General features: G+C 47.2%; 1 protein-coding gene across 1 annotated transcript; it reads right to left on the bottom strand.

The window, feature by feature from the left end:
• Nucleotides 1-493: 493 nt before the first annotated feature.
• LOC144123261 (alpha-(1,3)-fucosyltransferase C-like) lies at nt 494-13627 on the bottom strand. Its single transcript, XM_077656118.1, has 2 exons — nt 13311-13627; nt 494-1538 (listed from the first exon to the last, which is right to left on the bottom strand). The coding sequence occupies exons 1-2, from the start codon at nt 13487-13489 to the stop codon at nt 866-868; spliced, it is 852 nt and encodes a 283-aa protein (XP_077512244.1). The 5' UTR covers nt 13490-13627; the 3' UTR covers nt 494-865.
• Between the last annotated feature and the right edge of the window lie 13689 nt (nt 13628-27316).

The raw sequence follows: 27316 nt of genomic DNA, 5'->3' as shown, positions 1-27316 counted from the left end.
TCCTATATTGCATTGTTATATTTTTGTGACCTTTGTTTTTCCACATCAACCTTGTATACGCTCCCCCCTTATGTAATACCCCGACAGGGGCCTTTAAGGGACAATAAATGATGATGATGATGATGATGATGATGATGATTCCCGTTTAATATGGTCCAGTCCATGTTACAACAGAAAAGGTGCACATCTCCCCAGTGTGTGTTAGTTTACTGCTGCGCCCTCAGTACAGAGGACACACAATGACAGCTGTCATAGGACTAGGAAAATTAACATCAGTTTTGCTCAAACCGTCTTTTGTTGCCTTTATTTGTTCTGCTTGGGCAAGAAAACGAAATGGAACAAAACATCGTGCTCACTCAATTGTGGGCATTACTGTCGTTTCCTGCCCGTGACATCACAATATTTCTTAAAAGCAGTGAACCACTTGGTTGTGCAGTCCGAGTCGTGCACGCAGGCGGGTCGCATGCCTAGAAACAAGTTATACGTGTGCATCTTACGTCAGGGAGTCTTTATTGGGGCTCCGACTATGAAGGCTAGTCCATTTACAATCAACACTTAACCTCAAACCGAACACTCGTTTTCTCTTGTACTTCGCAGCGCACCACAAAGTCCTTTGCACAACACTGAGAAGTACTGCACATTTGCGTGCATTCAACTTGCAAAGCATGCGGTAATGCGGCAGCGAGTTCTATTTTCAAAACAGTGCTCACTCTGCTCGCAAAGTGATACATTTTCCTGCTCACGAAGATGTGGCTGCCCACACTGTCTTCCCATGATTCCCGTGGCTCGCCGCGGTCTCGATGTAGTCAATACTTGGAGCGAGAGTGCGCCTGCCATGGTAGCGCACCATTGAACTGACTGGCGATCACTCGCGTAAGGTTTTAGTATCGCGGCTCCAGACACGGCAACGTGACGAAGTGTTCCACCAGTGAAGTAGGTCTGGGACCACCGATGTCTCCCTGAAAGAGTTGCTGTGCAGCTTCCGGCAGAGAAGGCAGAAGGTGTAGTAAGTCCAATACTTCACTTGGTACATACCTTTCCATTTGAAGAAGCTACGGTAGAGGGTGAAGTTACTGGCCACATTCTTAAGGTGTAGCGCCAGATCCTTCGGGGATTTGAAGCTCAGGGCGTCGATGAAAGAACCCGGTGGCGCTGCACGGGTGTAGTTGGCTCCGCCCAACACCACGGGGACGATGTCGTACTGGAGCACATTGAAGAGCTTCTCTGTAACGTAATCCTTGCAGATGCAGTTCTCGAAGGACAAGTAGAAGTAGTAGCTTTTGGCAAAAGAGAGGTAGCAGCCTCTGCTGCGCGAGCAGTTCATGTCGCCGCATTTGCCGTACACGTCGACGTCGATGTGCTTTTGCAGCTCGTGCACGAAGTGCTCACGCTTGCCGGACGTGTTGCAGTTGCTGACGGGCCAGACGACCATCTTGGACTTGCCTTTCCACAGGCGCTTAATAGTTTGCTCGGAGATGTGACGGCCATTTTTCTTGACTGTGACCTCGCCGTAGGTGTCTAGGACGTCGGAATCAAGCCTGCGAGGGTGTTGAACAGAAAAAAATGAAATAGACAAGGGACGTTAGTCCTAATTTCTGCCTTTAGTCGCACAATTAATTCGCAGCTTCTGTCTTTACTTTTAAAAAGTTTTACGTGAACTTATATCGCACACTGCGTAAAACGCAGAACGCGACGTTGGACAGCTCAGTACAATGATGAGCGAAAATATGAGCTAACTGCGCCGATTTTCTTGACATATTTTCGGTCTAAGAATAAAAGATACATGAATGATAAGTATCGACAGCGGAAAGGTTTTTTGTTTGATTGTATATGGGAAAATTTCTGCAGCTTGCCGTGAAAACTGCAAACGGCAAGAGGAGGCAATGCAGAAAAGACGAGCCTTCCTTTTTTCAGAAGTATTATGGCATTCGTTCACGGAATATACATCTAAACTGATGCCTCTGCATCTGTGTACCGTTTCTCTTTCGAATATATGAGTTATGACCTGTATGTATCTCAACTCTAGGATAATGAATCGGGTTTGGTGTGTGTTTGTTTGAACCTGGTCGCGAGGCCGGTATTCGGTTTACCGGCAGGCGCCACTGGTTTGTTTAGCCTAATGTGAATCTGCGTAAGCAAACTTATTTATTTTGCGCGCTGGATCAATTCATCAGCACCTCGTGCGAGAGCGTCGTTTCCACCCAGGAGGAACACTGCGTCGGCTTTATCGCGACCTCGCTGTCGTGAAGCAGCCGAAAAGGCATGTGACCGGTTGTCTCTACGGTTGCAGTGTTGTATGGAAACGCGACTTAATCGGCAGATCGTCCCAGTTCTAATGTTCTATGCTATCACATTCTTCATCATCATCATTAACCTGACCACGCCCACTGCAGGGCAAGGACCTCTCCCATGTCTCTCCTATTAACCCTGTCCTTTGCCAGCTGTGCCCATCGTATCCCCGCAAATTTTTTAATATCATCCGTTTACCTAACTTTCTGCCGCCCCTTGCTACGCTTGCCTTATCTTGGAATCCACGCCGTTACCCTTAAGACCATCGGTTATCTTGCCTTCGCATTACACGCCCTGCTCAAGCCCGTTTCTTCCCTGATTTCGAAAAGGATGTCTTTAACTCGTGTTTGTTCCATCACCCACTCTGCCCGCTTCCGGTCTATTAGCATTAGTCCTATTATCTTTCTTTTCATAGCTCGCTGCGTTGTCCGTAACTTAAGCTGAACCCTTTTCGTTAGCCTCCACGTTTGCACCCCAAGTTCTACGCCAACGTACATCAAAACCCTAGTGGAGATTGTATTGTTTCTCCATCCAGTGCATCCGTTCGCCCTGGGGTTTTGTAGCGAGAGCTACACTGGGCTACCAGTCGAGCATTTCGCGGAGGCTGGGAGAGGCCAGTTTTGCGCATGCGCCGTTACCATGGCAACCGGAGAGGAGCAGAAGGTGCGCCGCGCGCTTCGTCGCCGCCTCGCCGCACGCCGCTCTATCACTAGAACCGCGCGTCGCATGCGCAACATTGCGTATAGGCGGAGATGTAATGGGCGGCTGTGTCGCCACGTTTGACATGGATGCAGAGAAGGAGAGTCCAGCCGCTGCTGTAAGGCGGTATAGACAAGAGAAGATTAACTCTTCCGATCCTGAGGTTGTCGCCTGGCACTTGGCTGCTCAACAAAGAGAGAAGGAGCGTAAGAAGGCAAAGAGAGCAGCGGAGACGCCAGAACAGAGAGAGGAACGGCTTGCCAAACGGAGACGCCAGACTGCCGAGCTTAATAGGCGGCGCATAACCGCCAAGATGGAGCCCAATGTCTCTCATTGCTAAACATACAGCGACCACAAGCTCAGCCAGGGGAACGTACCTCTCGCTACGTATATCCTGGCACAGCCGAGCTAAGCCACTGCCAATTTTTTATGCAGTCGTTCGGCGGAGATTAATGCCACTAGTAAAGGTTTGCCGGTGGTGTTGGTCCGGTGATTTCCAGAAACTGGATGCACCGCTTGAAGGCTTCTCGATGATATGACTTGCAGGCGAAGCGACTTAGTGAGAAACGAACTTTTATACAGGCTATTTACAGATGGGTACAAACAAAAGTCAGTATACGGCCACAACTATCCGCGGCCGGCCTAACCGACCGCCTGCACAGAGGCGAGGGACACCGTGTCCCAACAGTCAAACTGGCGCGCCTTGCACCAGCTCTCAACGGTCACTCCCTCCGCACTCGGCCAGACCGAGCGCCTCCCAGCTAGGAGTCGCTAGAGACCAAAGACACACGGGCGCGGCTCCCTTCGAGACTAATGGGGAGACTAACCAAAAAGGCATGAGTCCCCTTCTAACGGCGTGCACCAAAGCAAAACAAAATAAAACAAAACCGGACGCGCAGCCTAGGTCACTGCCCTCTCACGGAATATTCGCAACGCGTGCACAAAAAGATGCGACAGCGCGCCGAACCCTACACCATTCAACTGCACTACTTCTTGCATTAGCTGCACGCAACAGGCCGTCGTTGCGCGGAGGGAAAGAGTGAGCAGCACGGGAACGCGGTCTGTCAAAGCGCAGCGGCGGCGTCGTGCCGCACGACCAACGCCGCAGAATTCTGTCTCCAACGGAGAAGAGCGCCACTGTCGTCGCGCAATCAGACTTCAGTCTGGGTTCCCTATCCCTGTTAAAATTCCGCGTAAGAAGGTGCCACGCTATCACGCAGGCAGAAAACGACGATCCAAACAAGTAGTGAGGATTGCGTCTGCAGCTCGCCTACGACTTCTTGTTTTCCCTGCTCCCGCAGGTCGAGCTGTGACGTTCCATGTGATCTTTTTTTTTGAGGACATTTGAATGTCCGTCCTTTAATAAAAGTTTTCCATTCATTTATTCATTCTCCGTTCACTTCATTGAAACGAACTCACGAACAGCCTTGTGATGTGTCCCATGTTTAGATCGCCCAGATGTCTTTGGCCAGCACCCAGATATGACGACTTTTTAGTAGCCCTGACTGCGTGGACAGAAACACGGCGCCGTTAACAAAATTGCGGAGCAAAAGGAGTGGAAAGCCGTGAGTACTGTGATGCTTCGCATCAGAACTCGCACACTCACAGGCCTGAAAATTTCACGGGAAAATCGCGTGATCTCCGCCGGGGGCGCTCCGTCGCAGCCATCGGTGACAGGCACACAGAACAGCGCCGCTGAACTGGACCTGTCCCCTGACCCCACTAAACAAGCACCTGCGGTTCCAGTGGACTCTGCTTCTAGAGCGAAGCCTGGTGCAGCTGTGGAACCGCAAACGGGGCACGCGAAGGGCTTGGGCTACCGCGACCTCCAATCGTCCTCCAAATCCTCCTTGGAGGATATGGAGGTCACAGTAAGCCTGACAGCATCTTTGCTGCCGAAGGAGCGCTGCCTTTTAGTCGGTCGCGGTAGCAAACCAAAACAACGTGTCACTACGCCCGATGGTGATGTAGTGACATCATCCTCAACTCATGATGCCTCTGTTTCAATCTTGTTCCTCTTCATAATTTACCTGCCACTACAGCCCTAATTATAAATATCGCCGTCTAACTACTGTAGAGAAACTTTCGTTGCGAAAGACGTAACTATGATGCTATCCGCACATTGCTAGAACACCGGCCATACTTTTCCTGCCTTCAGGAAGCACGGTTGAACAACACTCATAAAAATGTATATTCAAACAATGCACACTTTGTTGCAAGGACCGTATTGGGGGAACTGGTGGTGGTGTGGCCATCACCGCGAACTGTGGCGTAATTGTCAAGGAGTTGAGCCTGATTACATCTTTAAAAGCCATTGCAGTAAGGGTACAGCTCAAGTGTCTGACAGATGTGGTTTCTCTTTATCTGTCGCCAAATAGTAGTTCGGGTAATGACCTGCTAGACTTGGTGAATCAACTGCCTAAACCTTTTCCTAACCTTGGAGACATGAATGCTCATCCCCCATTATGGGGGAGCGATAAAACAAACACGCATGGGAAAATGATCGAACAGCTGCTGAACACAACGAACATCGTCGTCTTGAACAGTGATGACGCAACACGTTCCAACACAGCAGATGGGACTTACTCCTGCGTCACTCCTACATTACTCATGGGTTATAATTCAATACCCTTTTGGAAGTGATCATTTCCGCATCCTCCTGCAAGTTGGAACTCCAGGTCCAACTCCTTTTGTTCGACCTCCGAGATTGGAATTAAGACCAACCGACTTGGACCTCTTTAAAGAATAGCATAGTAGATGAAGATTTCGTAAATTTAACTGCAGATGGAGAAAATGCTATTACCACCAAGGTAATCATCGATGCAGCTTCAAGATCAATCCCCGTTCCAATGGGAATTGCTTCCAAAAGTTCCAGGGCCGTGGGGGAACGAAGATTTCTGCCAGACGAGGAAGGTACAAAATAAGGCATGACAAATCTTCAAGCGATATTCAACTGTTACGAATTTCGTGACATTAAAAAAAAAGCTAAAGCGAAAAGAAAGAACTGCGCAAACGAGACACGGACGGCGAAGAGGCAAATACGCACACAAACGCCGTCCGTGTCTCGTTAACGCAGTTCTTTCTTTGCATCTATAATGGACCAACTGGCCCAACAAGTTCTACTAAAGCGGTAGGGCGGCACGACGGAACGCACAGGACGGGCCTTGGCAAAAATTTCTTTGCGGAATAAAAAAACAGACCGGATAAATTACTATGTGACAAAATATGCAAAATGGATGGTGAAAATAGGGCATTTACTATCCTTCTTCTTGATAGAACTGATGCCGGAAGTACGTCCTATAATGTACAGGCTGATATCTTGGGGAAAAATTCTTATTAATTATCGACTTCTGCAGGATATACAGACGCGCATTTAAAACTTAAAACATTATGCTGAGCGTAAGAAACTTCACCCTCAAGTGCAAGCGCAGAGCACAACTGCGAGCTTACATTGTATGATCTAGAACTCCTACTTGCAGACTGCAGACCTACCAGGATTGTACCAGGTGAAATTCATAACAGCATGGTGCAAAATCTACCTTTCTTCCCTTAAATCATTATTATTTTCTCTTAATCACGTTTTGAAGGAAAGTAAGCTGCCTAAAGACTGGGAAACAGCAATGGTGATTCTCGTTCTTAAGCCGGGAAAAGACAGGTAGGTACGTAACAACATCAATGATGCATGAAGGAGCCAGTGAAGGGGGGGAGGGGAAGAGAAAAGAGGAAGCAGAACAGATGCTGTGCATACAGCTATCGTCCGATAACCCTGATCAGTTTTCTCTGCAAAACGTTTGAGCGTCTCGTCAATACACGATTAGTGTACATGCTAGAAATGAACAAGAGCATAGATCGATTTCAATGCTCGTTCTGACGTCATCGATCGACAGTTGACTTGTTGTTACGTTTCGAAACACAAATACGGGAGACTCACGCAAATGACCAATATTGTCTATCGGTATATTTTGACCTAGAAACAGCATGACACAACATGGAGGTATGAAATCCTCTACAACCGTGTCAACAGTGGAATTGGTGGGAAAATACTTCGCTGTATAGAAGATTTTCTTTCGTTCCGAACTTTGAGTCATATTGTGAAACAGTTTTTCTGACATTATTGTTCAAAAAAATGTACTACCTTAAGGCATTGTGTTAAGTGTGGAGCCATTTTCCTGCGAAATATCATTCCGCCTAATGTGCAGTACTTGTTGTGCGTCGACGATTTGCAATAACTTTCACGTCATGTAGCTTTCCGATATGCGTACCACAAGTTCAAACAACAACCAGTCGCCTTACAATCTGGGCTAATGAAAACGTGTTTAGGTTCTCTCCCGAAAAAAAAAACATTTCATTTTGTTTTTCACGCAAGCGAGGACATGTTCCGCAAACACCTCTTAACATCAATGGGATACTCATCCCTGAGAATTTTAACAAAAGCTTCTTGGTTTGCTGTTCGATTTAATACTAACATTTTGACCACACATTAAACAGCTGAAGCTCCACACATAGAAAGCATAAAATATCCTGAAAATCCTGTCCCACAAAACATGGGGTGCAGACAGTTTGCTTACTCCAGCTATACCGGTGTTTAATTCGCGCAAAGATGGACTATGGGTGTATAGTCTATAGTTCAGCCCGACCGTCTACTGTGAAGGCTCTAGATTCGGTTCATCACTCTGACTTATGGATTGCGTTGGGCGCATACAGAGTGTCACATATTCCGAGTCTGCATGCGAAATGCCACGAACCAGCCTTGAAATCGCGAAAAATGTTCTCAGCACTCACATACGCACAAAAGGTATTTTATTTCCACAGTCCCTGTAAACCTATTCTCGAAAATAAATATATGATGACTCGTTCGGAATAAACCAAATTGCATACCGACATTAGGAATCAGGGCAAACTAGACCGCGAAATCATGCGGATTTGATCTTTCTGTAGAAGTAGCTTGGTTTGGGCTAGTTGGTAACAGTTCTTAGAAAACATAGCGCCTGTCCTGTCCACTTCTGTGTCGTCCGTGTCCTTTTTGCGCTATGTTTTCTAAGAAAAATTTCTGTAGAACATCTACTTTCACAGTAAAATAGCGTTGCATTCTGGATTAAAACGCCCGTCCAGTGTAAATTTACGCTGGCCAAGTGCAATAAGATTGTTGCAAAGTGGGTTCTTGAAAATTAAAGAAAAATATCGGAATTTTGTAGCTTTCTGCACAGATGGCCCCAAAACACCTGACCGTGTTAGCACAGCTGCTGGACAAAGGATTCACCTGTTCATGTCATTGCCATTAATCCAAAAGAAGGTGTGTACTCTGCTAAATTGTATGGCATATTAATGGCGCCAGAAATAATAGGTAATGAAAATATAAAAGTGTGGTAATTTGCACAGGCCCAAGAAGTGCTATGGTTGCAATTACAAAACAAAAATACCCCCCCCCCCCCCCCCCCCCCGTCTTATATTGCCCATCCTACAACTTTATCAACTTGCGATACGCGGCTACAGCGTGCAATTAAGCTGACTTTCAAGCCATGTAGGCATTACAGGGAAGGAACTTCGGACTCCATAGCAGGAGGCACAACAGTCAGTGATGCGTGCAAGGTGAAAATTCCCTGCCAGGATAACAAAGGAATAATTAAACGAGTGCTCATGTCCAAATGGAAGCTGGAATGGAACCACGAAAAAAATAATTGCATCTGGTTAAATGAAACTTAAATGAATGGAAGGATTGCAACAAAAAAAAAAAACGATTTCGTGAAGTCACGGATTCAAAATTACGAATCGGACACACGCACTAAACACAAATTTACTTCTTTTTGAGAGCACAACCTCCGGAGTGCGAGCACTGTAGTGGCCCACTTTCAGTTGTTCATATTCTTTTAACCTGTCCTCTTTATAAAACACATCTCCGCACGCATTTTGGAAAAATGTTATTACTATCACATACCATCCCATCTCTCGCTTTTATTAGGGGATGACAACCATTTGATGAGGTTGTACGTTATTTAAATATAATTGAAAGTTTAAGGCGCAAATACATTTTTATTTTTCTTTGTCACGATTAACTCATTGAAAAGGGTACCCTGGCATTGACAAAAGGGCGCCGTAGCCAAGCATGATGAGAGATAACTCCTCGCTCTCTTGCTCGTGGCAAAGCCCAGCCATTTGCTTCTTTAAAATTTTATATTTTATATCCTGTACCCTACTCACAACACCCCATTTCTGTCATGTTTAGATGGAGTTTACTGATTCCAGCTAATAGGGCGGTGCTTTGAGTCTATGTCATCTAGTATTACACAGTGTTAAGCAAGCGTTGTATTGGGTCTCTTGGACCTTAGTCGCCCTTGCGCTACTAAACACCCAACTAATACTAATTATAATTCTGCGAGAGGCACGTTTGGTGAAAGTGCGTGCGCCAATGCAGTTGTAAGAAACATCTCCCGACATCGTGTCGTGACGAATGCACCTTAGCGAAAATGCAACACCCTCTCATGTCAGCCTATTCTAGCTTGAAATGCTTCCTATTGCTCACACTTTTACTTGCTACCCTATCCTTATAAGAACTATGGTCGCTTGTGCTACTGAGTCCATATATGGCAGTGAGAAATGTGGGTATTGACTAGTGATGAAAAGCTATCGATAAATTAGCGATCGATTGTATCTAGAGGTTCCTTTAAACTATCCATAGTTTTTGAAATTATCGATAGTGTAACAAAAGCAACTTATAGCATTACGGCAATTCATCAACGTTTGCTACCGATACTGCTATCAATATATTGTAATTGTCGGCCAGCGATATTACCAAAACGTTTGTGATTAATGGGTGCTATCAGTAGCACCCAGTTCATGCAGTTTCGCAACAATATTTTGGCGAATGAAATAAATTATTAATCCCCGCTTCCAAAGTCCCAAATATGGCCACCGCCAAATTCTTACTCAAAACTGCCCTGTGTTATACAATGCCGGTAAAGTTCGTTCTTGATGATAATACATTCAAATCTTCGTTGCAAATAAAACTTCGTTACAGTGCATTTATACACATCTTTAACAGCTTGCTTTGCTCTATAGGCGAACAGTTAAATATGTTACTTATCATGTGTCAGCCAGACATTCCGCATGTCAGCATGTCAACTTCCTTGCCCTTAAGTCAGCTCCAGCTGTCGAAAACTATCTGCCCAGTGTCTGAGAACATGTGTTCGCCTGGTACCAACTACGCTGGAATGCACAAGTACCTCACAGCCACTTCAAAAATTAGCGCTGTGGAGCTTTGGCCAGACCGCAGGAATTATACAACCTGTGCCCATAAAGTTCCGAGACTGAGTCCATTTAAAAACATGTGTTTAACATTGAAATCATATGTGCAGCAACCCTACGAAGTAGTTTCCCTTGCAGTCTATACACAGCTTCCAAGTCTTCTTGAGGTCTTGGAAACAGTTGCAAAACGCTTCTTTTGGCAAGGCTGTCAGATGCTTTGTCGTGGCGTATTGAGTGGCCTCCACGCTTCCCATCCAGCGACCTGTTAGGGCTCTCTTCACACGAGGAAACAGGAAAAAATCGCATATGGAGAGGTCAGGCGAGCATGGCGGATGGGGAAATACAGTAATGCTGTGCTTGGCGAGAAATTTTGTCCCGCTGAGAGCAGTGTGCGGCCTTACGTTACCGTGGATAAGACTCCATTGTCTAGATGCCCATAAGTCAGAGCGACAGCGTAGCAGTGCATCACGCATGTGTTGGAGCATGTAGATATAAAACTCCTGATCCACCATCTGCCATTGTGGGACGAACTCGTGGTGTATGACACCTCGACACCTCTGGTATCGAAAAAAAAAACTATCAGCATCGTCTTTGTTTCGGTCCTTGTCGCCTCACCTTTCTCGACGCCGGAGAGCTTGTGGACCGCCATTCGGCGCTCTGCCTCTTTGTTTGAGGATCGTATTGAAAACACCATGTTTCGTCTTCATCAATCATGCTGTCAACCAATGCAGCATCCTTCTCTGCCTCGGAGAGCAAATTAGCACTCACTGATGTCCGCGTGTCCTTCTGGCCCTGTGTGAGGGAGTGCGGCACAATTATGGCATTCAGCTTTCTTTTTCCCAAGCTCTCACGCAAAATTTGGTGGCATGTTGTCTTACTAATGTCGAGTGCATCTGATATCATGCGGACTGTAATGGTGCGGTCTTGCTGCACGATTTCCCTGATCCTAGACACGTTATTTTCATTCCGTGAGGTTGAAGGGCGCCCCTTCCTTGTGTCGTCTTCCACCGACGTTCTCCCCGTAACGAACCTCTTGTGTCACTCGAAAACTCGCGCCCGCGATAATGCCTCTCTGCCGTAAGCATCACGAAAGAGCTCATACGTCTGTGTGGCTGTCTTGCCAAGCTTCGCACAGAATTTTATGTTTACACGCTGTTCGAGGTTGACGTACATCTCTCCAGATTCACTCACAGTAGAAATCGCAGACGACTAGTGTCAACGTATTTTTTCACATGTAGTGCCATCTAGCGGCTGCCACAGCAATTAACATAAATAGCTCAGGTTAGCCCGAAAAGATGGCCCTACACATACGCACCAACGTTTCTTTTGGGGAATCATTTCTAAAGAAAATAAACCAGTCTCTAAAGTTTACGGACAAGGGTTAAAAGGATGGTGTTCCTTGCCTGTGGTCGCAAATAAGATACCGGCGTTAGAGGACGCGGTTGAAGGCTCCTAATGCCGTCTCTCAAGGAAACGCAGAACTCGGCTTCCCACCATAGCTTCTTACGAAACCACCTGATGTCCAGAAGATTCCGGTGCGGGTTGGGCATTATTATTTTTATTTCTTTTTATGGCCCACTCTACTATATGTCCAGAAGATCCCGTTGCAGGACAAACGTAACTTCCCCACGTTCTTTGAAATAGGTTAGCGCCAAAAGACACAACGCTCTTCTGTGTCGTGTCGTCATTTAACCAACTAGACCAGCACCAAGTTTTACTAAGGCATATTTCCCACGTTCTTCGGCTTAATTCATCAACCAAACAAGCATTTGCCCGGTCTGCGTTTGTTTTGACCAAAACGAGCTCGATCCTTTAGTTGTGGGTCAAGCAGTGTTGCAAGTGCTGTTAACTGTCTTTCTTATAACTGGCCATACTTCCACGCAATGAGCCCGGGTAGAAGTAGCATGCGACAGCTCGCCGCCAGCCGCGTCAAGCAAGAACATTAATCCGGATCATCCATTCTTCCTATTTCCGGAAGCCGTATAAACTTAACACAGGTTCGAATGTAAGGTAGAACCATTGTAGACAATAATTGAGCTGATGTAGTCTGAATCGTCTGTGTCTTTACGCTGAGCGTTCCGCATAAGCTTACAGGAAACAACCGGCAGCTTATACTTTTTTATAAGCAACAGCTCAACTCCCAAAAGCACGAAAGTGGGCTAACATAACCTCTGAAGTAATATTTCCATCTGATTTGTGCCTAGAAGCAGCCACACCCTTATGGACGGCGTCAGTCGCGGTCGCCAGCAGCACATTCACGGTACTCTGAACGCTTAATCTAGTGACCATATGGAGAGTAGGTCCGCAGCGCTGGGTGACGCATGGACTGCGAGAACGGACGACCCTGTCATTTTTACCACTCCCTGCATGTCGCGTGTTCGGGATGTGCGGATGATCTATAGATAGCACTATAGATAGTTAATCATCACTAGTACTGAGTCACACTTGTGGTTCTGTCAATATGCTGATGTGCGTGGGTAAAATGGGGTACAGTGAACATTCACTTACGCACAACTCATCATGACAAAACACGGCACTCTGTCGACAGCTGAAATGTTTGTGCAGAGTGACCGCCATGGAAGTCAATGAAACGGAGTTTAGATGTGCATGGTTATCGTTCATACTGTCTGCTGTAGTGCCCCGATTGCTACTTAGCTTCCACCAAAATGTAGCGCAGTGGTTTCTTGAGAGGAAACTTTTCCGCTTTTTCTGCTTTATTCCCTTGCACGCTTCAGCCTTACTTTTGGCTGCACTTGTTTATGTTCAAAATGCCGTCGTCGCTTGTGGTCGCGCTGCTGAAAGAGTTTCTTACCGATCTGTGACATTACCAATGCGCTGCAAGACGGCGAACGGAGTGCTTAAAAGCCTGAGCGCGAGGGCGGCAGGGAATTGGGGAAAAAAGGGCGCCATGATCGCCGCGAAATTCTGGACAAATCAGCTGGCAAACGTCGAAGGGAAACTTGGAACCAGCTTTCTTTTGTACGAAAGCTGTTTACAGATGAGCGCAGATTGTACAGGTTTCTTGAACATGAAACGCTATTATGGCCTTCAAGTTGGCCCAGGCATACAGCTGAACTCACCGGTAGGTAAAGGTCCAGTTGATGGTTCGCTTGAGGTCCTTGAACTTTTCGACTGGAGTGTGCCAAGGTGGCTCGAGGGACCAGAAGACCCATTTCTGGTACAGGGCCCGCTGTTTCGGCATTTGGCTAGGCTCCAGGTCATGGCCGTAGAATACCACGGCGTCAGTGACGTTCAACATATTACGGTCGTTCGTGATATAACAGCGGTCGGGACAACCACTGGCCTCGAGGTTGGGATTTCCATTGTTTAAGCCCGAAAACCAGCTGCCATAAATTTTGGTCCAGAAGAGGATCCTCGGCCTATCACGCTGTCCATCACGCTTTCTGCGGTGGAAGAACGCGGTCCAAGCGCCGTGGCTCACAGGATTATCTGCGGAAAAATATCGACGCGCTATGCTTACAGAGAAGCGATTAAAAAAGTGAAAGGCCATCAATGCGATTGATGCTGAGAGGTGAGTGGTAGCATTTCGATTCCAGTTGTGTGACCGATTTCTGTTGAAACTAATTCACTCACGGCGATTGTGACCAGGCCTGCGGGTCACTTCTGAGGCGGGCGACGGCGTTGCGTCGAATGCACAATGTTGAACGCGCATCGGAAAAGCTAGTTATGGGCGGAGCACGTTCCAAGAGATCACGCAATCCTCCTAGCCCCCACTCCCCCCAGCTTACCGCCTCCCCAGCCGATCCTGATTGGCCGTGCTGTTTCCTCCTCTCTGCTGCGCTCCTGCCGCTCCACCCTACTCTTCACATTTCAGGGATGCTCTTCGCGTTCCTACCCGCTGCGGTGGCTCAGTGGTTAAGGAACTCGTCTAATGAGCTGGAGTACCCGGGTTCGAACCCGACCACGGCGGCCGCGTTTCGATGGAGGCGAAACACAAAAGGCGCCCGTGTGCTGTGCGATGTCAGTGCACGTTAAGGTTCCCCGGGTGGTCGAAATTACGGGGTCGTACGGCACCTCTTTCTTCCTTTGTTCTTTCACTCCCTCCTTTATCCCTTCCCTTATGGCGTGGTTCGGGTGTCCACCGAGACATGTCAAACAGTTGCTGCGTCATTTCCTTTCCTCAAAAAACCAATTTTCAAAATCAAAATCAATTTCTTCACATTCCACCTCATATATTTCCTCCTGCTAGGAACTCACAGATTAAGACAATTAAGCGCACAAGTGCAAAAAGACAGAAAGCTAAAATTACAAAGAAAAAAAAACGCTCACAGGGGACTGAGAACAGGGAAGGCTAAAATTAAAAAGAAAGCAGATTTTTGTTATTGAACGATACGATAATGACCGATTTTTTTATGAACAAGATGAAATGCCTTGTGTGAAAACAATTTTTTGACACAAAATTTTACATTTTTTAGAAACACAGGTGTTGGCGAACCGTGCCCCATTATACACCCATATGCCCAATATGTAGCTCTCCTGTGACGAAACAAGTAACCAAATAGGTACGCTGATTTTCTCCAGGCTTAGAATTACTTTTACTGCTTACATGGCAACTGCAAAAGCTCCATATCATTTTGTTTTGAGCCAAATTTATCTCTAGACGCTATGCGATTACCTTGACATGCATTACTTACTCTTGACCTGCTTCAGTGCGATTTCACGAGGAGTATAGATTTCTTTTTGGCTCTGGACCTCGGGCCTAACAGTTACTGCAATGACTAAAGACGAAGAATTTGTGCTGGAAGCATGGGAACTGTTCTAATCAACCTTTGTTTACCATCATGCTGTTGAATTCTGGCAATGCCTCCCGTCGCAGGGCACAACATCTTTTAGGTGGCTTGCTAGCATCTACTACGAATTCTTGTTCATCAAAACTCCCGCTGTCAGAAGCACACACAGACGAGATAAAGATGATCACTGATCGCGGCTGTACACTGGTTCAGGATGAAAAAGAAATGCCTCAATGGGAAAAACGAAAACGCAAAGAAGTATCCCACAGTTTTCTTTGAAAGCGGGCTTCAAGATGTGCATATTTAAGACGATGAAAATGTCCAGGACGAATGTTCTGGTTACTTTTAATGATAGATGCATTGCTGAAACGGGCATTTTAATTTCATTTAGTGTTTTACCTGAATAATACTAGGGCAATGGCTGTCTGAGGCCGACTGGCAATGACCACTTTGCGAAAGGGCTACACGGCTCATCATAGAAGAGTCCCAGAAAGTAAGGCAGCAAAGAAGTGACAAAAATAATGATTATGGGGATGACTACCTGGCTGATGGCTATTAAAATCATATATGAACGTGCATTTCTCGAGGAAAATTTTTTTATAAAGCTCTTTTTTCACTTAAAAGCCATATATCTCAAAATATACATTTTTGTAACATTAACCGTTTTTCTCAGAAACCACAAGCGCTATAAAAATACTTCGAAACACCGAAAACACAAAAATATACACAAAACAAGCCCACAAGCACCGAACTGCGCACACGTGCAGGGGCTTCTTTTCCAAGAAACGTCGGAGGGTTCTTGGGTCCACTCCTCGGGTGTCGAACGAGATCGCACATCCGGCTGCGGGGCCGAAAAAGCGTGCTGCCAGAGGTACGAACAAAGGGGGCACCCGCCACTACGGTCGTAATACCCCTGTCACACGGCATTCCTTGAAGGCCTTTCCAGATAACGCACCTCTTTCCACCAAAGGACCGATAGCTTAAAGGAGCAGCGACGCAGCTCCACGGTGCAGCCGAAGGTGAAACAGTCGTTGAGGATTAGCCCCCCCTGCTGCGCTTGAGGCGGCTGAAGTGAGTGTTTTAAAATTAAAGTAGGGTATTCTGTTCATTCGTAGAGCTCTGATAATTTTTTATTCAAATTTCTTTCTTAAAAGAACTTTAACAGCTACTCTCATCAGCAGCAGCAGGTTTTGTGTACTGCCTTGGACACTTGGGGCACTCGGTATTGCGGCAACACTGTTACTGTCTTGAAGTCTCGGAATAAAATATTACGACCCGTACGAAAAGCAAAGCCAGACACACTATTCGTATTTTTAACGATGTTTTCAAAGATTGTTGGCTGCATCTATACTTTTCCATTTCTTTTACTTTTTGACGTTGGACGGCATTGCGATCGCAGGTTCTCGAAGGTCGTGCCTTAGGGCTCCAAATGTCTCGGAAGGGCGCCTTCGCCTACAAGGCCCTTAGCGGCAAAGACGCAACATTTTTGCCGTTTAGCTGCACTCCTTACGCCTTTGGAAATAAGGACCTGATTCTCAAAGGCCTTTGCGGTGCTTGTGTGACCGGGGCACAAGACCTACACCTCTACCCCCTACACAGGACCAGCCAATCCAACACTCTACACAGACATCACGGAGACGGCAGTCAGAGCGGTGCGCCTGATTCTCCGAACCAACTGCGCACCTGATGCAGACCAGATCACAAACTCCATGCTCCGTAATCTGCACGACCAATCGATCACTCAAATTACGCAATACTTCTACTAATGCTAGGGGGGGGGGGGGGTACCTTCCGCAGTCCTGATGCCACGCGAAGGCAATATTCATACCCAAACCCAACAAATCACTTGCACTCCAAAACTTTCGCCTGATTTCGCTAACCTCATGGCTCTATAATATCTTAGAGCATGTTGTGTTAGCGAGAGACACAAGACACGTGGCGAAAAACAATCTATGCCCGCATAGCATGGTGGAATTCTGCCCCACATATCAACAGAAAACACCATGATGCGACTCACACACGACATTTTCGACCCGCTTCTTCCGCGTCACACCAGGGCAGTATTAGCTTTGGATCTCTCTTTTGGCCGCATTGAACATCAGGAGATCATGACTGTTCTATCCTCACTGATTGTGGGTGCTCGCATGTACACCTACATGTGAGCACCCACATGCACTATGGTCGGTCTCTTGGCAAATAGTTTTTGCAATATCTCCGATGCTCTGAACAACAGCAAATAAAAATACCGGGCTACCTAGCGCCATACGCACCTGTGGTTGTGGTGACCCTCTTGACTGTGCTGCCGTTGTTAGCACCCTTTTGAGCCATTCGCCCACGAGCGTAATAGGATATCAGGGCTGGCACAGTGTGCTTCCTGCCATCGTACAATACGAACACGACATAGACGACCAGTGCCAGCCCCATAAATGCGACACCCAAACACCCCGGCCGCTGCATTGATCTGCTTCCTCCGTCGCATACGGTGGGGGGTGCTGCTGCAAAAAATAAAGAAATCTCATAATGCGAAACCGAATAGAGGCACTGGTCAGATTGCATTAGGTGCTTTTGGTACAAGTGTGGATAGCTGTGTTAGGTGGTCTGCATACTCTGTCATACGTATGCTGGGTTTCCAAAGCTCGCAGGCTAAATGTACTCATGGGTCTCCTACGACAAGTGAACTGATAAGGCGCCAATAGCCCAAATCGATGCTCAAGTGATATCCAGCTGAGCAGGAACTTTCGCCAGGGAAACGGCGTGGTTTTAAATGGTGTAGTATGTCGTGACTAAAAATGTTCACGTTCGCCTACTCTCCAAATACCATGTTACTATGTCAACCTGAGCTTCAAGTTGAGTGGTTCAGAGATCGATCGTTTTTCAATGTGTACCATCTGTGGTCATGAGGTTTATGTGATCCTGCGTTGAAAATTAGTGTTTAGGAAAGGAAATGGTTCAGTAAATGTCTCACTTCCGGGTGTGCACCCGAACCGCTCTGTGAAGTAAGGAACTTAAATGGTACTAAGGAAGAGCAGAACAAAAAAAAAGACGGAACCCGAAGCCGACGCTAGATGACCACAAGACAATGCTTTGTGATGACCTCGGTGGCTCGCTCGATAGCCTGGTGTTGGACAGCCAGGTCCGAGCTGAGCAGAGCCGCCTGCCACTGCTCATAAGTACAGAGTTGAGGGAGTGGTTTGCGAATATCAGCGGGGCAAACTTATAGGATGAGGGCTCTAGCGGCGCGTTGACCGCAGAGGGCACAGTCGGGACTGTAGCTACCGGGAAACATGGCGGCATACTGGGCCGGCGTAGGGAGAGACAGCGTTTGAAGCTGTAACCAAAGGACTGTATCAGATTTTTTAAAGGATTTATCACCGGGTAGTAACCGGAGTCATTTGATTCGGTAATGCATTGTGATGGCGTGGCATATGTGAACAAGCGGTAATTCGCGGGAGTCGGCCTACGGCCTTGCTCGATGGGTGAGACCTCGAGCAGAGTCGTATGCGGCCCTGCTTGCTCACGGGGCCTGTGCAGTCTGAGCGGGCATGTAGATGATGAAAATGGTGCGGCTATCGATTGGGACTGTACGAAGGATGGAAAGAGCAGCGGGGGAAACCCGACCTTTGGCAAAGCTACCTACTGCAGACTGAGAGTCGCTAATAAAACAGGTACATGGTGTGGAACCTATGGCCATGGCTATCGCACATCCTTTGCCTCTTCCGAGGTGCGAGTACGAGCCGTCGCAGACGTAAGAAGGGAGCCAGTAGAGGATGCAGCTGCCGTATCAAAAGCTGCCTGCTGAGCATATTTAGCGGCGTCGACATAGGTGGTGTTTTCGCGATGTTTGTATATTATGTGGAAAACCTTGGCGCATGCATCTCGCCGGTCAATGTAATGAATATACGATATATTTTCCTTCGTATTGGAGTGATAGGTAGCCTGCTGTGAATATGCCTGGGAAGTGAAGCCTTGTCTGTGAAAGCCGAATCGTACGTAACGTGTAGTGAGAAAGAATGCGACGATTAGTAGGAGTGCATGTAAGGCATTTGTACTGTTCTGTCAGATGCGCTTCGATTAACTCATCTTGCGCATTGTGAAGTCCCAACGCGAGGATACGTTCCGTTGGCGTTCGGGTATGGAGAACCAGAGCCGATTTTCAGCCTGAACGGATGATGATATTTAATCTGTTTCTTACGGTATGAAGGCATCGGAGAGTGTACGTGATCCTGCTGATCACGATGGCTTGGACGCCGAGTCTGAGATCAGCTTTCTTCATATCTTGTGATGGTTTGTGATACGTTTGATGATTGGTTTTTGGTTGGTTATATGGTGTTTATCGTCCCAAAGCGACTCAGGATATGAGGGACGCCATTGTGGAGGGCTCCAGATAATTTAGGCCACCTGGGGTTCTTTAACATGCACTGACATCGCAGACACGGGTCTCTAGCATTTCACCTCCGTCGAAATGCGACCGCCGCGGCCGGTATCGAAGCCACGTCTTTCGTGTCAAGAGCCGAGCACCATTACCACTGATCCACCACGGAGGCTAAGTTTGGTAAGGCGAAGTGTTTGTGAGGTGGTGTTGGTGAGCAGCTAAAGTTGTGGATTTCTTGCCATTAATTTGAATGAAGAGACGTGACACTCTGATGGTAGAAACTTGAGGGATAAGCTCTCCTCCTGCGTAGAGTCGAATGTCAGGTAGTGGTTCAGTATTGGGGATGTTGCGCCTAGTGAGAAGTTCCAACTCTTGTGGGCAGCACGATATGCCTGCGGCGTTTACACGATCCTCAGTAATGTCAATCGCTTGCCGTATGGTATTTTCTATGTCTGCGTCGCTACTTACTGTAGTCTATAGGGTGATATCACCTGTACAGAATGTGTGATGCAGGTTAGGGATGCAATTTAGCTTCTCTGGCAACGGCTTATAGTTTATGGGGGTTTAACATTACACTTGCGATTACACTTGTTTGAGCGCCAGCGACTTTCTACGCTGGATTGTGCCTGCCGAAGTGGGAGTACACGACACTCTACATGGTGGGTCTCAGCTTGGGTTGGAAGTGATTTGGTGTCCCGTACATCGCGGCATTGGTTTGTAGCCCACTAGGTAAAGGCGGAGGTGGGGCTAGAATCTGAAGCACGCGCTTCGCGGAAAGCGTCCCAATCTGCTATACGCTTAGGGCCTTCATATGGATATCTTGGAATTGAGTAGGGGAGAGTTATGTGAGCAATGAAGTAATCACTACCCAAACGGTGGTCTGCGTTTTTCAATTTCGCATCTGGAATGTTTCGACAGAAGACAAATATTCACTGATGGCTTCAACATTAGGCAGTTACGCTCATGTTTTATCAGTCCAGGATCTGTGATCCAGTTTCCTTGTTTTCCTTGATTTTAAGGAAAGGAAGTGACGTCTGACACACATATCTCAGTAGACACCAGCGCTGGATTAAGTGGGGGAGGGGGCGGCTAAGGTGGCTGCAGCCCAGGGCCTCACCTCGGACGGTAAGAGAAGGGGCGCATTTATTCTAACCTGCTTAGTATATGGAACCATGGGAAATGGAACTTCGAGCGACATGTATGAAGCGAGAAAACCAGAACGAGCAGACGGGTCCCCCCGCCTAATTTAACAGCATGCGTTTAGCCTGATCATTTGGGGAGAGCTTGTCGAGCTGCAAAAACAGGAATCCCCGGCCACCCCGGCGGGGTCCTCTTTCTTACGAAGTGAGGTGCGTTTGCTTGGAAGAGTTTTCGTGGTTTCCGGTCAGTCCGTCTGTCCAGTGCTGTCTGGAGAGGAGGGGAAAAGCGGAAACACCTAAAACATGTAATGTCCCATACAAAAACGTCCTATGGGCGTCTGTGGAAAAACCTATGTCCGCCTATGGCCTTTTATGAACGTCTATAAGCACACACAGAGGTGCTTATTGCCATCTATTGAAAAATCTATGCCACTAAAGCTATAGCTTTGAAACCTTACAACTGTCTTAAGCTCTGTATAGAAAAATATATCAGCCTGTATCTATAGCTATAGATAGAAATAGGAAAGGTTTATAGCTATTTGGGCCAAATGTCTATAGCCGGCCATAGGACATTTTTGCATGGGGTGGGATGAGGACCTAAATATCCCTTGCCCTTCGTCACCACCACGCCACCCTCCACCTCTCAAATAGTTCCGCTGCAGTGCTTCTCAGACAAAGGATGTGCTGCAGTACCCAACAGTGCCTCCCATTCGACTTTTCTTTACCGTGATGGTAATTTGGGCGGGGGAGGATGAGTCCGACTGCAGATGATGAGTCGATAGCAGAGTCTAGGAAGGAAAGGAAAGAAGACGTCACACGTGCTTTTGTTCGCGTGTCTTGGGGCATGGAATGTTCACTGTTCGGGCTAGGGTTCTGGAAGAGTGAAGAGGGAAGTTGGAGAGCTGGACACAAAGGCCTGTCTCCAAGGCCCATTCCTCCCTAGTGGCTGCGCACCCTCGCGCGCGCTCGACGGAAAAAGTAGGTCAGACTGGCCGCCGAACTTTCCAGAAACAAGTAGAAAAAGATGACTCAGAGGCGACGGAGGGCGCATAACTTCGCCCGCGCTAGGAGTCGCCCTCTCCCCTTCATTCTCGCGCTCGGAGTCGACGGGCGAAAGAAAAATCGAGAACCTCCCAGAACAGACGATTGCTCCTAGCCAATAGGAAGACGAGACAGGAACGGGAGGAGTGAGTTTGTACGGAGGAGGAAATTTGTACAAGGAACTTCATGCGATGCGTATGTGAACGCCTGCTTTGGCGCTAGCAACAGACAGACGCGGCACGCGTCTATGAAAGGAAGTTGATCGCGGGCTGTGATTCAGCCCCGAGCCGCCGGTTAATCTTGCATACGCCCGTCCGCTGAGGAGCTTCCGGGGGACGCACCACTCTCGGCCAGCCACGGACCATCCAGGCAGCGTGCGCCAGTCATCGGGACGGCCACCGTTGGACACCTGCGGTCACGTCGGACTGACGAAGTGCCCGGTGCGGTGAACAATTAGCATACATTCGTGCGAAAATGCTCGGTCAGAAGCATCAAAGCGGTGCGTCTAAACAAAAGGCGAAATTAGAAAGAGAAGAGCGTGAAAAGAAGCTACCAAATATGACAAGGTACCTACTGAATGCAGCTTCCGCGGAGCAGTATGATCGCTCTACCCAGAGTCCGTGTCAAACTCCCAATAGTACAGGCTGTGCTTCTGTGGAGGACTTGCCAACTCCATTACCACGCTTTCATGGCAAGAGGCAAGGTTTGGCTCATCTTGGTTGTCTGGATCCTGCGAAAATGGCGCCAACCTCGGTCGTCCATATTTCTGAGCAACAGACGCTAACCGAGGCCTCTCTTGTTCCTGAGTCCGCAACGTCTATGATACTCGGCCGGGCCCCGACCACAGAGCTCCAGGTGTCCGATTCGCCACGCCCGATTTCTACTACTGCTGATCAACAGGTGCCAAACCTCCCCGATGAGCCTCCTTCTACTGACGAGCGCCAGGAAACAACACTCCAAGAACCGACTCACTTGTTTCCTGTTAGTTTGGCTTCAAATAATCATGTTCCCGCCCACAATGTGTGCCTCGAGGGGACGAATGAGGCGGCTTCTCGTTGCGGCAACAGAGAAGTACAGACACCCCCGCAGCAGGAGGTACGTTGCGAGATTCTCCGAAGTGACCCTACCAAGTGACCGGACGTTATTACTGACAGCTTTCGGAGTGTATGCCTTGAGAAAGGGCCATTGTATTTTCAAAATCGGGCAGAAAATTTTCTGTCTTCCGAAAGGCAATACAAAACTCAGAAACGCTATATGTCGCCTCATCTTTTCGTGCGAAAGGCTGTAAATGGGGTGGCGTACGAGCGTACACTGGTCAATGTACTCGGAGTCCTAAGGTTCCGTCTACTGTTTCATGTGCAAACTATTTTCGATTTCAAGCAACCCCAGTGCTTTCACCACGCACGGTCTTTTCTTATTGGAAAAGAGCAGAAGAAAACGTTTGCGCACATTAAAATAGAGTCCAGCACCGGAACTGCGTGGCAGCATGGCTCGCCCGCTCTAACTCGAGCAGCACAATTGACAAGGAACTGGTTAAGCATCTTGTCACAGAGACCGCTTACTGGACAGAGGTGTTGTCGTTGTAGTTAGGCTTCTAGCTGAGCGCAACCTAGCGTTTAGGGGCAGTGAGGAGATTTTTGGTTCACCGAGAAATGGAAATTATATGGGAGTGCTTGAGGCCATTGCCAAGTTTGATCCCTTTCTAGAGGAGCACATCAAACGCTACGGGAACAAAGGAAAAGGTATCGTATCTGTCAAAAACCATTCGTGATGAATTTATCGACCATACGGCAAAGGCTGTCAAGGAACGTCTCGTTCACGAAGTTAAACTCGCAAAATACTTCTCTTTTTATTGTTGATTCGACTCCAGACCTTACGTTGATCAGCTGTCAGTTTTACGATGCTACTTAAATGGGAAAGTGCACGAACGCTTTCAGGAATTTGTTCCAATCGAATCGCATACCGGCTTGTATCTTTTCGATACCGTGATGTCCCTCTTGACGACCAATGGCATCTCAATTGATGACTGTAGGAGCCAAGCTTATGATAATGCGAGTAATGCGTCAGGAAAATACAAAGGACTGCAAGCTCAAATCAAACGCCTGAACGAATTGGCAGTCTCCATTCCGTGTGCTGGTCATTCACAGAACTTAGTTCGCGCGTGTAGCGCTGACAGTTGCCTTGAGGCAGCCAAATTTTTCACTCTAATTCAGAGACTGTCTGTGTTCTTTGCTGCCTCACCAAAGCGATGGAGATATCTTTTGTACAGCATGGGCGGAACTGGCCAGCAGCTTGTTTTGAAAAGTCTCTCTGTGACCAGGTGGTCAAGACACGCTGAATCATGTAAGGCCATTCTGAAAAATTTCAATGCAGTCTTGTGTTGCCTTGAAGCTATATCAAAGAACGAGGAAGAAAACGGTGACATTAGGAACGAAGCGCACTCTCTGTTTAAGAAAATGACAAAACTAAAGATTGCATTTATGGTGCTTTTCTGGAGCGAAATCTTGGAGCGCTTTGACAAAACGACCGTAGCAGTTCAGAAACCAGGCCTAGACATTTCAACTGCTGTAGACCTGCTGAGCTCTCTAAAAGACTTTGTTAATTCTTTGCAACCTCTCTTTGATACCTTCGAAGAGCGAACACGAACGCTAAGTACCAATCAATGTTACCAGGATGAGGGCAAACGCATCGTTTTGAGTAAGCACCCGGGCGGAAAAAGCGATAGTGCGACAGTTTAGGCTCTGCTTTGCGAGTGCGAAAGGCTGCCTGCACTGAACTCTGCGCAAGGTTCGGATTCTTAAAATTGCTGACAGATGTTGGGAGCGAGGCCTCTCTAGCACAGCAGGCTGAGAAGTTGGTGAAAACCTACAAAAATGATTTGGAGCCAGCATTTTCCGCGCGAAATCGTTCAGTTTGCGAACTTTCTGCACAACTCTGTGGGCCAGGACACGAGTTTCCTGGGAATAATGAAGTTGCTGCACGAAATAAAGCGTATTGATGTGTTTTCGAACCTTTCTATTGCTTTGCGAAGAATGTACTTAATCATACCCGTGGCAGACTGTGAGACCGAACGATCGTTTTCCAAGTTGTCGCTGATAAAAAATCGCCTTCGTTCGAGCCCCCTTGACGACAAGGTGAACTCGCTTGCTATCATGTCCATTGAAAATGACCTCCTCTGCGATCTATCCTTCGAACAGACTATATCTGATTTAGCCAAAGCGAAGGCGCGAAAGATGCCATTTTAAAAGAGGACTGTTTGCGCTATACATGAATAGTTCCAATAAGCCTCCACGTCACCAGTAAAACGCTGAGCAGTGTAATTCAAGATATGCAAATCTTCGTTTTTCGTCTCTTGTTTGTTCTTCTTGTGATATTTAGCGTGCTTATAAAGAACTGTATTTTTATTGTTTTTGATAGTGCCACGTTTATTTGGTGTCGTCCATGCTTGTCTTACCTTTAACGAAAATGTTTTCAAATAATGTATTGAATTACAGTTGGTAATATTCATCTGCATTCTAGTGCAATTTTATGGTGTTTGTATTGCCTTAAATATTGTATATATCTATTGCAGATTTATAGAGTAACGTGTATAACGATTACTGTAGTCTGATGCTTGAATTTTAATAAAGAATGTCTTGGATACAACCATGCGTCTCCTCACGGGATTAAACTTAGTGATGCAAACAAAGCCTAGCTTCAGAAGGATCGACATCTGAGCTGTGTTGTATTTTCTACGTTCTTGTTCGTCTTGAGTGCACTAAACTTTTCCTTAATCCCTAGCTTTTGCTGAAAACATAATCACAAAGTGAACATACGTTTTGGTGTTCACAACAGCACGCATTTCAAGCAAGTTTTCTTGTTTTCTTTATGATAATAACAATAATAATAATCCCGTTGATCGCACTTCATTCTTTTTAATCTGGTGGAATTAAAATGAAACATGGCATATTTTCATGTTCCCGTGTGCGTATATTTCCGTGTGCTGTGGGAAGCCAGTGCACGTTAAAGATCCCCAGGTGGTCGAAATTATTCCGGAGCCCTCCACTACGGCACCTCTCTCTTCCTTTCTTCTTTCACTCCATCCTTTATCCCTTCTCTTACGGCGCGGTTCAGGTGTCCACCGATATATGAGACAGATACTGCGCCATTTCCTTTTCTCCAAAACCAATTATTAGTATTATTATTTCCAGTAGCATAGCAGGTGACAGGGAGGGGGGGGGGGGGGTTCAGTATAGAGAAAGGGGGCCTGCATGCGCATTAGCCCAGGGCCCCCATTTTTCTTTTTCCGGCCCTCTTGGACACCCAAACCGCGTCGTAAAGGAAGAATATTTCCGACGCGCGGTGCCGACAATTACAACTACGCGTTCCGGTAAACATGAGGCTGGCAGCTGCTTCGAAAAGAGTTGACGTCATTCGAAGCCCTCGTATGAAGTGCGAACCGCATAATATATGATAACGTGCCTGCAAACAATGCGAAGCACGTTCCTTCTCCCCCCGTGTGCTTCTCGGTAAAGATTACGGTTGCGTTTGTGTCCTTGTGTTTGTGTCTCTACTCCCGAGCCACTCCAGGGCCCCTCGTTGACCGAGGGAGCGGAGAGCGCATGCTAAAATATGGGGAGATCACGCAGGATTATAGACTGGAGCGTAGACTGGTACCCCCGCCAGACCCGAAATTAGACAACAGACAAGCAGTCGCGTGGAGGCGACTGCAAACTTATACGTGCCCGCACCCGGTTATGGAGAACCACATGTTCCCTGAGGCCAGGAGCGATTAATGCAATCTTTGTGGCGCGAGAGGGACCCTCAACCACATAAATGGGATTGCCCGTACTCTTCCGGGGGGACGCACGATATAGACAGTAGAGACACCTGGGAGACCCTGCTGCGCAGCTCGGACCCTGAGCTCCAGCTCCTGCTAGTCCAACTGGCTGAAGAGGCTGCTGGCACCAAGACTTCCCAGCCTGCATCTGAGGCGGCGGCACCCGCTCCCTGACCTGCGTGTCGGGGTTGGGTAGATCGCCTTATCCGTTGGAAAATAAAGTTTAATCTCTCTATCTTGCCTTACAGCGTGGTTCAGGTGTCCACCGAGATAATATGCTGGGCAGGCGGTATTTCTCTTCCTTAAATTGTCCTACGGGCCAGGCGTCGCGCCGAACAGACGATGGCGTTCCGTGGACCCCTTGGCAACGCTGCAACGGGCTGTCCCGTCGCGCTCTTAAAGAGGGATGTGTTGAATTTTTTAAACTGTATTTTTGTTATTTGATTTTTATTATTTAATTGTTTATTTCTATTTTTATTAATTTGTTTTTTTACTTTTTTACATTACGACTCCTTTGTCTTTTAAGAGTGAGACGCGACAGCGTGTTGCAGCATTGCCAAGGGGCGACGCCGTTCCCGTTGGACAATTTAAGGAAAGGAAATACCCGCCGCAGTGGCTCGTCAAAGATACCCAGGTGGTCGAAACTATTTCAGAGCCCTCCACTACGGCATCTCTTCCTTCCTTTCTTCTTTCACTTCCTCCTTTATCCCTTCCCTTACGGCGAGGTTCTGGTGTCCGCCGAGATGTGATACACACTGCGCCATTTCCTTTCTCCAAAAACCAATTTTCAAGAAAAGGAAATGACGCCTGTCGCACATATCTTGGTGGACACCCAAACCGCGCCATAAGGGAAGGAATATTAACGGAAAAATGTTTTTAAGGAAAGGATATGACGCTTGTCTTAAATATCTCGGTACTTTTCCACACCTGGGGTTTTTGCTGAGGGCAACACGAAAATTTCGTT

The sequence above is a fragment of the Amblyomma americanum genome, chromosome 3 (assembly GCF_052857255.1).
Source record: "Amblyomma americanum isolate KBUSLIRL-KWMA chromosome 3, ASM5285725v1, whole genome shotgun sequence".
NCBI classification, from domain to species: Eukaryota; Metazoa; Arthropoda; class Arachnida; order Ixodida; family Ixodidae; genus Amblyomma; species Amblyomma americanum.
Note: the sequence above shows the minus strand (reverse complement) of the source record. Positions and strands in the feature narration are given on the sequence as shown.